The sequence below is a fragment of the Lonchura striata genome, chromosome 6, assembly GCF_046129695.1.
Source record: "Lonchura striata isolate bLonStr1 chromosome 6, bLonStr1.mat, whole genome shotgun sequence".
NCBI classification, from domain to species: Eukaryota; Metazoa; Chordata; class Aves; order Passeriformes; family Estrildidae; genus Lonchura; species Lonchura striata.
The window spans coordinates 37,869,531-37,882,709 of record NC_134608.1 but is presented as its reverse complement, the minus strand read 5'-3'; the positions used below and the strand labels follow the sequence as shown (position 1 = coordinate 37,882,709).

Sequence of the window (13,179 nt, the reverse complement as noted above, 5' to 3'; positions counted from 1 at the left end):
CCCAAGTATCCTTGTTTGTCTTTGTTAGCTAACCTGCATGTCTCTCTGGTTCCATAGTTGGTCCCTTCTGCCCCTGCCTCACCAAACAGACAAAAGATGTACTCAAAAGCTAGCCTTGAATGTTCTGCACTGTAGGAGCTCCTCTGGATGTGACTCAGACTCATCTCTTGTGTTTGTGTGGCAGGTATCAACATAGGGACAGGGCATACATAATGTGAGAGCGCTCTACCTAAGCAATCAGCCTCTGTTTGCTGTCTTATTTCCTAGTCACATGTGTCAGGTTACTGACTTGCTGAGAGGCTGGATGTAGTTTCCTCTGTATTTTTCCAGGCAAATATTAGTTGTAGCCAGAAGAATTTGTGCAGCAAGGTACTGTGTCCTACTTCATTGCTCATTTTTGAGACCCACCTGTCTGCAGAAGACTCACTCTGAGATGCTCCCTGAAGGGAAGTTGGGAGCAGGTATTTTATTACTTTGGTTTTTCTTTAGAATCTAAAAGAGCAAAATCAAGCAGTGTATGGATGGTTTTCTCTGTTTTAATATAAAATAAGTATTTTTCCAACATCTTTTTAAACTAGGACAAAAATCATTCCCAGACCTTGTTCCTTTAGAAAAGCCTTCTAAGTTTTAAGTCTTAAATTCCACAAAAAGGAAAAAAAAAATAGCCATTAGTCTTAACAGGTGTTTCACAAAATTCCCCTTAAGTAGACCAGGTGCACCCAAACTATAGTATATTTTCTGTCCAACCTTCATAAAAAACAGAGGCTTATTAAGACTTACAAAGTATGTGCAATGCTGTAGAGTCAGGTACAGCAGTAACAGGCAGGAGATCACAGTTGGGTTCAAGCCAAACTGAAATGAGGTGCAGCTTAACAGTGGCTGATTTTCCATGTTGATGAATGAGTGATAACCAATGTCTTGTTTTCCTTGCAGTGGACAAAAAAAAAAGAAGTCTTGATGAGCTCCTGAGAATTGTATTCAGTGCTCCTTGGCCAGCATGGAAATTCCTAGAAGAATCTAAAGGCAGGACATCTTGTCCTGTTCCTCAGGTTAACACACTCTTTAAGAATCAGGAAAATGCACAATCTAGCTCCCTGCTGTGTGTGTAGATCTGGAAGGAGTGGAGACTTCAAACCACCGGTACAAAGTTCACAGACTTGGTGATATTTCTCAATAATAAGAAGTCCTAAACATATTCAGAAGTTCTGTTGCTGATCCTGGCTTTTGTCAGGAAGATACAAGTTTCCTTATAACCAGAGCTGGGTTTTCTATGTAAGCAAGGTCATTTCTTCTGAGGATTGGTGACTCTTCTGAGACCTCTCAATCGACTGAGCAATTCTGTAATGAAGTCCTACAAGAAGAATTGGGTGAAGAAGAATGTCGTATCAATGCCAGCGCTCACCAGCCCAAAGAGTACTATGGCGTTTCCATCATTCCCACATTCACCCTCACATTGAGCAGAAACCAAAGTTTTGACATATATTGAGAAAACCTATCTTTTAGCTTAGGAAAGGTGACCTTGTGATGAATGAGAAGTGTCTAAAAGCTCCTCCCCTTCCCCATCTCAGTTTGGAGCAGCCATGTTTACTTTCTCCTCAGGAGCTAGCCTGATTTCTGTATTCCAGATACCTGATTTTCCCACTGTGAGATGACCTCAGGATGCTGTTCTCTTTTAGGTTCCACTGCTTCCTGTTGCCACCATAACCTCCTGCCCACTTCTGCTGCCCTCCCAATCTAGGGCAAAGCAAGCTGTCCCTCTTGTTGGACCAGTAGAGCTCCATGTTGTGAATTGCAAACCATCCTGGAGCTGTGCCAGTTCTACAAGGAAGTGGCTGGCAGAAAAGAGGTGGAGCAAAACATGTAGGACTAATGATAATGTTGAGCAGGGGTTCAGGAATAGGCAGAGCAGATAGATGAGCAGTTAATGGAGACAAACCCTGACTACTTTGCTGACACAGTCAAGGACTATGAACTAAACTGGCCTATCTGGTTATTCCAAGTAGAAGGCAATGCAACTAGCACAAATTTTACCCTCTGCATGGTAAGTAATGTCCCCATAAAGAGGTGTGCAGCCTTTCTTACCCAAAGACATCACTACATGTTCTTGTAAATAGGCAAGGTCACTGGAAATATTGCAGCTTGTTACCATTTGTGCCGTGTGGAAGCCCAGCGTCCTCACTTGAGTGATCAGAGGTTGCCACAACATGCTCTGGAAGTAAATGCCTAGGATCATACCTTTCTTTTCAGTCAGTCCTTTCAGTTTCCTGTCTGCTTTCTGCAGTTAAACTGCTGTGATCTTTCAAGGGGACTGGATTCAAGATCCCCAGGTGAAAGTATGTGTTTTTGCCAGTGGGAGAGCAGATCTGTATTCAGCAGCTACTGTGCTGCCCACAAGACACTTCCATGGCTTCTGACTTAGCAGAGCGAATTCTCTTCAGTTACCGCTTGAGATTCTTGCCTCAGATCTGACATTCAGACACTCTGAAAATCATTTCATATTGCCAGCTTTGCTGAAAGCCCTGCTAGGACAGTGTCTGTGATGATTGCTACAGCCCAGTTTAATTTCAGTGATACTAATATTGATTCAGTGTTTGAATTTAAGTCGTGCATTCATCTGATTTTCTGTATGTTCATCACTGCACAGCTACATCAGCTTGACAACACATGGAGTCTGATGGATGATGTGCAAGCAGAATGTTCACATGCAATGCATGTGGCTGAAGCAGTGATGGGGGACCACATTTTGCACAGGATTGCAATGCAGCAAAGGCAATCCCTCTGTGGTGTATACACACAGTATTGCCTCCAATTGTCTGGACATTGTGGGATTTAACTATTTCAAAGTAAAAACTTGCAAAATTATGTGGAGGAAAAACATCCATATGTAAAACTAACCTACATGGCCACTGCTCAGCAGTTATCTGCCCAGTCCATTCTACATTCTTGTCACTCATAACCCTAGAGTGTTTTAAGCTAAGAATACATTCAGTTAACAGTGTAAAAATGGTTACATGAGCTACAACACTGTCTATGGCTTTTCCACACTGAGGATCAAATAGCAGCTCAGACTGATCAGCTTAGGATGTCTGAAACATGGAAAGAACTTCCTCTGATTGTAAAGCATAATTCCTTATTTGCTCTAGTGCTCTGTCTTCAGCTCATTCGTGTGCATTTATATGTAATTTTACAATCACAGAATAAAGTGGCAAACACCTCCCATTATGATTAAACAAATCTGCAGCACGGTAGTGTCTTGGCTACTCAGCCAAGCAGCAGCAAAGACACTGTAACAGAACAGTATAACATGTATACATGTAAATTTATATGGTGCTTCACTCACCTCTGTGGGGCTGGAGCACTCATGGAGGATTTCCTAAAAAAACAAGGAGTTGCCATTTTAGTATTTTATGAGTTGATCTAATTCTCCCCTCCCTACAAAAAGGAAGGCACGAGAAAGTATCATGCAACACTACAAACACCTATTCTCTACCCCACATGCCACTAATCTTTATGAAGAAAACTTCACTAACTTAAAATCACCAAGTGCCTCTATCTGACCTGTAGTTTTAATTTCTGTTCTTCATTAGGGACCTCCAGGAGATCTTCAAGATCAATTTGTGGTTCAGGAGCTGCTGCCTCTGTTTCCTCCCTTAGCTAAAAAGGAAAAAAAACACCAGAGTTAATTAACCTTCAAACTTCTAAGAACTCTAGAGGCCGTCTTTAAAGAACTAAGCAGCTAAGCTACAATAAAGCTATGCTGCAAAGTTGAGGCCAAGATATAAATAATCTCAAAAAAGGGAGGTTCTTGTAATGAGCGCATGGATTTCAGCCCCTGTGTAGTGTCTGCTACAGCCACACATCCTGAGGTACATATTCTTCATCTTTTCCAACCACTACACTGCTCAGGGATCATCACCCATCATTGGAAGACCCTTTCAAGGATATCAAACTGCAGTGCTATGTATACCAGCCTGTGACACCCTTTCTCCATGAAGAGTTCACCAAACAGAACTCCAACAGGCTTAATCTTAGAAAGGCATAAATAATAGAAGGAGATTTTAGGTTTTTATGTTAATTGTACTCACCTACTTTGTATTTACACTAAGGCTTTTTACAGTAATGGAGAGAAACTGATGCTATTGAAAGACCTAACAATATTTTGTCAGTTTAATATATATGAGAGGGATATAATAGTCTTGTTTAATGTAAGAGGCATCCCAAGTTTTGGTGACTGGAATAATAACCTTGTACTGCATAGGGGTGTTAGCTGGAAACATTTGTGCACTTGATCACAGACACATTTTAGCTTCACAAATCTCTGCAAGGAAAGCAGCCTGTGTTTTTCCAGTGTATCTGCAAAATGAATCTTTCACAACACAACAATAGTGATATTTTGGCATAGTAATCAGTAAGATAAAGGCTACTGGGTGAACAGCACAATTCCTGATTGCTAGGTTGTGGCATTTATGGATGTGTATGTAAAACATTAAACATTCAAGGTAATACTTACAGGAAAAAAAGAAACTTTTCCTGCGCAATCGCTGATACCAAGCCAGAGAGGAATTAGAAAGCCTTTATTTAGCTTTGATACACAGCTGACTTAAGAATAAATAAAAAACCAGAGTTAAATATATTGCACTGTGACCCACACAGTATTTCTTCTTAAAAGTAATAGCTTTCATGTGACTTTTTAGAAAACAGGTGTTGATCCAGTCTGACTTTGTCTCTAGTTAAGAAGCCAAGTAGGCTGGGAGGGTGAGATAGGGTAGGAAATCCCTGTACTTTTTAGTCCTGGTGTGGATGCTCTTCTGGATTTCATATGCAAAGAATCATCTTAAAAATCAGAGTCTGTTTTGTTGCTAAAAAGTCTCATGACAGTAAACATTCCCTGTATCAGGGGATGATGTTTGAGATAACCTTGCTGTCATTTGAATCTCTGGAAGATACCCAGGAACTTTGCACTGCCAAGGACAGGTGGAGCAAAGTAAGAGATAACAAAGAGACAATTGTAATGGAAGTCGATGGTTACAAGGAAGCCCAAAGAAGCAGGGCAACTAAATAGTCTTGTCACAATGCATAGAGGAGAGCAGGATGACCTGCTGGACATCTCTGTGATTACAAGTGATTTACTGTGGCACATGTATGTATTTGAAGAGATCCTGTTAACCATCTCTGTAGCAAATCTCTTATGCTGGCCTGAATACATCAGGAAGCAGGGAAATCTGCTGTGCTGAAGAGATGCTAGCAAGGGCAATACACTGGCAATCTGTTCCTATAAGGACATGGCTGGGTTTCTCACTTGTGCCTGCTGGGATTCTGCAGCAGGGAAGAAGAATCCCCTTTGGGCAGCTACTCTGATGACAGTAAACAGCTCTTAATTCTCTGGAAAACAGAAGTGATAACAAACTGACTTGTTTTTCTGACACCTTTGCAAGTGAAAAGGTCTATCTACACTTCAGCAAGTTAGAGTAGCACATGGAGAACTCCATCTTGGGTCATGTTACTGGTCATACCAAGTGCTTCTTGTCTGTCTCAGAAAAAACAGTGACAAAAATTTAACTCTTTAAAACTGCAGTGATTCTCCAAAGGGCAAGATGTTCTGTTACTCAAAGCAAGAGCCATTCTCCTTGCTTATCTCTAGCAAACCTCAACAGGCAGGAAGAGGACTCTGAATTGAGCTACCAGCTCCAGGCAAAGTCCCTTAAATGCCAGTGCAGGCATGGTTGGGAAGCAATATTGTCACTACCAATCTTTAGAACACCTTTCACTCATCAGGACTACCATGCTAGCACTTTTCAGATGTAGCAACATTCAGACACACTGAATTTTGCCTGACTGGGTCTGCTGATAACTTCTGCTCCCATGTGCACTGTATAATGTTTCATAATGCATTATCAAGAGGTCTAAGATAAAGATGAGAATTTATTAGTACCATTTTAATAAGCTATAGAAAGCAACTAGACATTCAAACTAACTTGGAGAGATTAGTCATTTTTACTGAGCAAGCTATGTTTGGGAAACCTAAAGCAGTTAACAGAACAGAAGCAGTAATATACTTATTTTCAGAGGAGCCATGCATTTGCAGCAGAAGGAAGGACCTTTTTCTCCATATTTGTTTTCTGCCTGTTCTTTGCATAAGGCATAAATTAAAACAGAAATGATCTATTTTTATCTCCCAACATGGCATCAGAATCTGGCACGTTCCCACACAAATGTCAAATATGAAACAGTCACACAGAAAGTTATTACAATAATGATTATCATAATAAAAACAACAGCAACAACAATAACAAGGACAGACTTAGAAGCAGTTCCTGAAGTCTGCATCGTCAGCTGTGAAAGTGACATCATTCTATAACTCTCAGGCCCAGAAAAATCAGCCTGGACAGACAAAAATTTCTTTCTACCATCGTGGCAAATAGCACCCACCATTTGTGGCCTGTTCTAACACGTCCATTTCACTGTTGATTGCAATTTGAAACTGATGATGCTCAGAGCGGAAGACTCTAAACAATCATCAGCTCTTATTTCCTTGTATCTCAAAAGTGTGCTTAACACTGCACTGGGGTGCAAATACAGAATACAGGAGAGAAAGGGCCTGGAGTTCATTTAGTCCATCCCCATCCAGGACATAAATAAGCAGTTTTACACAATTTGTTAAACCCATCTGTGTCATCTGTTGAAAATGGAGATTCTCGATCCTCTGTGAGTCAAGAAAGCTGTATTCTCTTACTGTATCAGCCACTGCCCTAAAGAGAAAAGCAAAACCCTTAAAGCTATTTAAATGTGTATAAAATCATGGTGTACAATGGGGGAAAGTCTTTCATCTTTTACTGTACTTCACTCCAAAGGATGATCTCAAACACAGAAGAACACACTATTGCTTCTGAAAGCACCCAGCATGTGTCATGCAGCTAAGGACAATAGATGAATAGAAGTGATAGTACAGAGTTAAAATTTCAATATATCCAGACAGTGCTGGAACTGGAACGTCACTAACTCAGTGAAAAAATGCAACAGCTGAAGTAAAAACCTGTACCATTCCGGTGCTACAGGCACTCCTAGATCTTTCCTACTGAGACAGCTCTCCAGGCAGGCAGGAAGAATTTGGGAGGGACTATTCCTGGTCCAAAGGGAAGCTCAGGCAAGGGAGACAGCTCTGAGGATTAGTGAAAATGGAGGCATAAGATCTCTACATTTGAGCAAAGAGGTTTTTTTCCCAATCTTCCCTCTTGCCAGTAGTGTGTCCAGACTCTACAGTTATAGACACAGCACATTCCTAAGTGTCTTATTCAAATAGCAGGTAGAGCCTCACTGTTGTGTCAAAAAGGAACAGGGTATGATACCCTGATCACTCTAACCCAGCTAGATTAGATACTACTCACTACAAAGCCACTCACCACATGGAGTTCAGCAACAAGAATCATCCTGGGTTTATACATCTCTCTAGGTTGTGCTACTCATGCTGAGCAATAGCTACACCCCCTCAGTGGGTTCAACCCCAGGCAGTTCAAAGCCAGTTGGATTGCATCAGTGCAAGCTTCCCTGCCTGCCGACACACCAGTCAGAGTGCTGCAGAGGGGGCATGGAGATATCTGCTGGAAGTTGAAGAAAAGGAACTACTTCCAGTGAAGCAGAGCAAGCAAACCTCTGTGCCAGCACACAGGCCTCTAGATCCATTCACCTGCCAAGCAAGTGGTTCATGTGCCCAGCTACTCACCCGGCATTGGTACAGCTCCTGCAGCTGGGTGTTGATCCATTCCTCCAGGTCTAGCCAGCGCTGTAGGTCTTTGCGGTTGTACTTTATGGTCAGCTTGCCCAGTTTCCTGTGTGATGATTCCTCCCCAGGTTTCTCTGGTGTCTGGAAAGTCACCCGGGGCAGTGCACTGGAGTTGCTGGCCATCCTCACCGCCTCCTCCTCTGACAGCAGGAGCTCACCTTCCTCGGGGCTCCCTCACGCCTTTTCTCTGTCTCCTTTAACCAAAGCCTCTCTGCAACCAGTGTCCTCCAGTACAAGCTAGTTACAGGCACCAAAGGTGGGAGGCATTGGTGGTCCTAGGGAGAGAGTTAGGGGTGGTCACAGAGCTGGGGCAGCAGCCAGGCTCTGCAGGCAGAGTTACAGCTGCAGACTCTTGTGTTTCACCATCAGATGTGCTGACAGGAGCACGGAGGTAGGCAGAGTTGTTGTAATAACATCTGTTGTTAAAAGAAGCCAAGTGAACCAGGGAATTGATGAACCATGTTTGTTAATATTTAACACAAGTCAGGTCCAAGAGGTGGGGAAGAAGGAGGTTTTAAATTACTGTTTTCCTACAGGCATAACTTACATGCATGTGCAATTCCAGAGGGCTGATACATACATAATGCATTGAATCTGCTGCAGTTCATACTCTGAAAACTGCCTGCAGCTACAGGGTTTAGCTCCCTTTGAGATGGTATATTTGGCATTTTCCAGGTAATGCACTGGACCCAGCACAGATAAGAAGTATTCTGGAATCAGGCAGCTCATTCATTATTTTATAGAAGTAGGTCAGGAAATGACACTGCAACCCAAAGTTGAGCTCAGCAGTTCCATTTTTTGTTCTATATTCTCTAAGTAAAGTCCAGCTCGCTCAGAAATTTCTGTAGAAATCCCAGTAACATGAATTTGAAACTATTTTAGCAAGGAAATTCTGTGATAAAATAAAATATCTGTGCTCAAAAAAGTACAGTATTTGATGTGATGGCACTGCAGGGGAAGACCTCACTAGGGATATAGCACCATCTCCTTCCCACAGAAGAGTATTTATGATAAACAGGTTTACCTGCTGAGTCATCATAAATGGCTATCACACTATCTATTATCAATGCTTGGTTTACAGTTCCTCCCCACCTGGTTAAAGGTCTGCAGCACTATTGCCATATAACATTTAGAAGAATATGTGTGAGAAGTGCACACTGCTGTTCTGTTCAGAGGAACAGAAATCAGGCTGGCTGTGATCACAGGGTGCCAGGCTACTGGGACAGTGTCCCTCCAGACACTGTCACAACTCTTTATCCAACTGTTCCTAGAGCCCTCCAGCAGCCTGCCCAGAGAGCTGCCCCACCACATGGACAAACCAACTGAGACCCTCCATCCTGAAGAAGATCAAGCACCCCCTGTCTCATGATTCATATGGAAAAAGCAAGTAATCCTCTGCTGTCAGGAGCTAAGGTATTTCCAGTTTGGAGGCCCAGAACTCGATAAGCCAAAGGAAAAGCAACCAACACTTCTGACTGAAAGGTGCTGCATGAGGCAGTCTGCAGAGGGGCTGGGCTCTCAAAAGCTTGCCCAGTCTCCTGGCATAGTTCTGTCCCCAGAGGGATGGCAGTACAGCCAGCCAGAAAAATCTTGTACACAGGGTAGTAGAAAAAAGAGCAGGGACATTACAGCATTTTTCATTCTTAATGTGAGGGGAAAAGAAAATTAAAAATCCTTTCCAGATGAGAAATTCTGCAATTTGCTTTCATGTACATGAAGAATAAAGTGTTAAAGTATACCTGAAACTGATATTATCTCCCCTGTTTCTCTGACAGCCTAAAACTTCTGTTCAGAAGACAACTATTAGCTACTTAATTTTAGCAGCTTTACCCATTTTTCCTCACTGCTTTGCTGTATCCCTGCTCTAATTCCACTCCTAAAACTTCCTTATTTAGATCAAAGTTACACAGAAAAATCTGTGTTGAGAGGCTTGTATCATACTTAGTGAGTGCAGATTCTTCAGTGATTCTTAACTAGTGGAAACCTTGTAAAACCCATTGAACAACTTGTAATGCCTTTACAACTATTGACTTTTCAAAGGTTAATATGGCTTTAAATGGGCAGATATTCACAAGGTAAGTCTGGACCAAAGGATGCACATTCAGGAGATAAATTCCTATCTCCAAATAGAAGTGCTCTATTTTGGTGTTCAAGGACTGACATATTTGAAGGGGGAAAAGAGCGGGTGAAACTGTACTTCTTTGGTCCCAAGAATATCCAGAGAGGCTGGCATTAAGAGCAGAGAAAGAGGACCAGGCTTAAAGGAGAATCTGCTTGCTACCAGAGTCACCCCAAACATCTGCAGAGGCTGAAGGGCTGGCAGGGAAGCCCCTTTCCTCCATCCCCTGCACTAACTCTAGCACTCTTGAGCAGTTTAGTTAATCTCTACATGAAAGGTAGGGTTTGGCCTGTTCATATTCTGCCAGTATGGTTTAATTTATGAAGTAGAGGATCCAGAAGTCTCAGGAGAACTGTGAAAATGAGGAAAAAGGGAACATAACGTGCTCTAGTGGCTCTTCAGATAGCTTGAACCGCTGTTAAGTTGTAACACTACTTGAGCTGAGATACCACATCTGAAAAGGTCCAGAGGCCTGTTCTCTGAGTAACAGACACCCCACAGCCTGTACTCCATCAACAAAGGAACAAACACGGGACACAAGCCCTCCTGCTGCTCAATAAGTGCCACCCTACAGCTGAACAAGGCGTTCAGAGGATGTCAGAGGTCCTCTCAGGAAAGCTGCAAACCAAAATGAGCCAGATTACAGGATGTTCATCATACTGCTTTGGTTTATTTCAGCTTAGTCATGAATTTGTTGTAATAAGAAGGTGGCAATATAGTAACAAATGTTTACTGATAAAGTAGGCCTCCTCCAGTAATAAAATGTTTTAATCTATGATTACAGCAAGAAGAAGCAAAACCAGTGCAAGATCCATCCTTGAGGGTGTGGCAAAAGTTCCTGCAGGAACAGGACTGGGTGTCTCATTCAAGGTAGGGGATATTGATCCCCTGAATGAGGCAGCATCTCCTACAAGTGCACCAGCCACCTGCCAGCTGCCACCAAAAAACAAGCAGCTTCAAGACTTCGTTCATAGTGCCACACCCCATCCTGTCCTTTGCTTGCATCACAGAAGATTCACATGGCCAAAGGGACAAAAAAAGACATTCACCATTTCGTTTGGACAGAAACTCAGACATGGCTGGGAGATGGAATCTTATTTTCTACCTAGTTATCTCTCCCTATAGCCTCAGGCATACAACCTGGAGCAAAATTTCTGGAGTGAACACACATACTTGGGCAACTAAGTCATCTAATCAAACAATCTGTTTTTTCACAAGAGCTGTCCACATGTAAGCTCCAATGGACCTGCAGCTGCTTGTGATCATCTCCTCTGCAAATCTGCATATCCTTTATGTTGGTGAATAAAGGGCATTTAACCATGGCCAACATATTTGAATTGTTAGACTGAAAGAAACACTATGCCTCTGTTTGTGTGTGTGTGACCTGGGGTTGCTGATCCTCTAGGCCTACCCTAAAAGTGAGGTGCCTAAAAGGAGGGGAGGATTCAGTACTGTGGAGCTGGACTTTTATGACTCTCTGTGGTGCCAGAGAGGGCCACCAAACCAAGCTGAGCATAGGCATCATAGTACCAAACAGCTGTGACACTGATCCAGGCTGCAGAGCATGCAAGGGCATGAGTCAGATCCAGTTACACTCCTCTGTTCTTGAAGCTAGTAATCTCCATCCCACACCTGTGACTTAAGATGGTGCTTCTCTTTCTTCCTGAGCTGATGACTCTGGTGTGTGCTTAATAATTCAGCAGGGCCCGAGCTCATCTTTCCACACAACCAGGTTGGCCCCTTTCCCTTGAGTCCCAGCCTAGTGAGGAACATTTCCCTTCAAGACAGCAGAAGCCACTCTCCACCTGCTTTAGAAAATAATAACTTTCCCTGTGGTTGCAGGTATGATGGTTAACACAAATTAAACCAGAGAAGCCAGCAGAGGTGACTGTATCAATACTACAGTGACACCACAAGGTAAAGAGCTTCTGTTCCTTCCTGGGAACAGGAATAGGCACAGAAAAAATGTTGTGCAATAAGACAGTGTAACCAGGACTGGAGATTTAAAAAATCCAGAGCCCTAAGCAATCAACCCCAGTACACCCAGCACCTTGATGTCCATTATCCACTTTCTTTATTTTTCAGTCTTTCCATGGGAGCATGAAAAGCAAAATGTCTGGATCATTGCCCCAGAGTTCTAGCAAGTAGAAGGAGAATGCATCATCTCTCACCCTCAACTTCTGGAGACATAGGGAAGCAGGATGGGATACCCAGCTCATATAGTCCCCAGCTTCACCTGAGAAGCATTACCTCCTTCCCATCAGCACAGGCTGAGAAGCCTCTACATTCTTCAGCCAGGTGTCAGTAATCAGCCTTATTCTTTTCTCTGGACAGGCTCACCTTGCATAGGGCACTGGGAAGGAATAATGAGAAGTGCCAGAGGAAAACATTTCCCAATTTGACTGATTGACCCAAATTGAACTATTTGGCACTGTCCCAAGAATAGAGAGGTCTCAGCAATAAAGAGGTCAGGTGAGCTGGCCTGCCCACCTGCCGTTCCTCTGGCCTCAGTTACTGGCAATCAACAGAAGCATAAAAGCCAATGTCACATCAGCAGTTCAGAAGGGTAAATGAGAAATAGTTGTACCCACTCCTTCAGCACACCAATTTTCCTTCTCTGTGTCCATCTACAGACTGGCTGGAGGTAGTAGGTTGAGTAAGCATCTCCACTGAGGAAGAAGACCCCCCCCTTCCCCTTGAATACTTAGGTGAAGCTGACAACATGAATTAGATGCCAAAATAATTGGAGATCTTTGAAAACCTGCCTATGCTGTTTGTTTCTATCCCTCTTGTTTGTTGCTCTCCCTCATTACACTATTGTTTCCCTGGAGGAAGAGGTTTGAGACACAGATAGCATGATCAATGTTTTCATGTAACACAGAAGTTTCAGCAAGTCTTTGAATGGTGGAGTTGGAGACAATAAAAGCACTGTCTGAATAGTTGAAGGGGATCTTCCTTGTTTTCCAATTGCTTTTAACATTTTAGGCTTGCAGAGGCTGTACAGCTCTTGCACTAATAAATTTATTATGACCTAGTCCCCTTGTAAGGGTACCATTCCATTTGCAGGGACTGTACTGCTCACACCTGCAGGGAAATTGCCATCTGCAAATGGAGGAGAAAGCAGAATTTTCCAGGCTGGTGTGAAGGTGTTGAAAGATTTCTGGGGATATGGTTGCTGTAGGAAGTAATGGAAGAGAATCTATAGAGAATGACTGATCCTGTTCCACCCACAGGTGCAGTGAAGAACAGACCAAGTTTTCTGTGAGAACTTCACTGGGAA

General features: G+C 42.8%; 1 protein-coding gene across 1 annotated transcript in view; it reads right to left on the bottom strand.

Moving 5' to 3' along the window:
- Positions 1 to 516: 516 nt before the first annotated feature.
- LOC110472089 (protein phosphatase 1 regulatory subunit 14D) overlaps positions 517 to 13,179 on the bottom strand; it is a 17,525-nt gene continuing 4,862 nt past the window's right edge. The window contains exons 2-5 of the mRNA XM_077784161.1: positions 7,721 to 8,055; positions 3,559 to 3,654; positions 3,341 to 3,373; positions 517 to 1,351 (exon numbers count right to left, since the gene is read on the bottom strand). Of these exons, the coding sequence (XP_077640287.1) occupies positions 1,283 to 1,351; positions 3,341 to 3,373; positions 3,559 to 3,654; positions 7,721 to 7,903 (381 nt within the window). The 5' untranslated portion in view covers positions 7,904 to 8,055 and the 3' untranslated portion in view covers positions 517 to 1,282. The remainder of the gene's footprint in view (positions 1,352 to 3,340; positions 3,374 to 3,558; positions 3,655 to 7,720; positions 8,056 to 13,179) is intronic.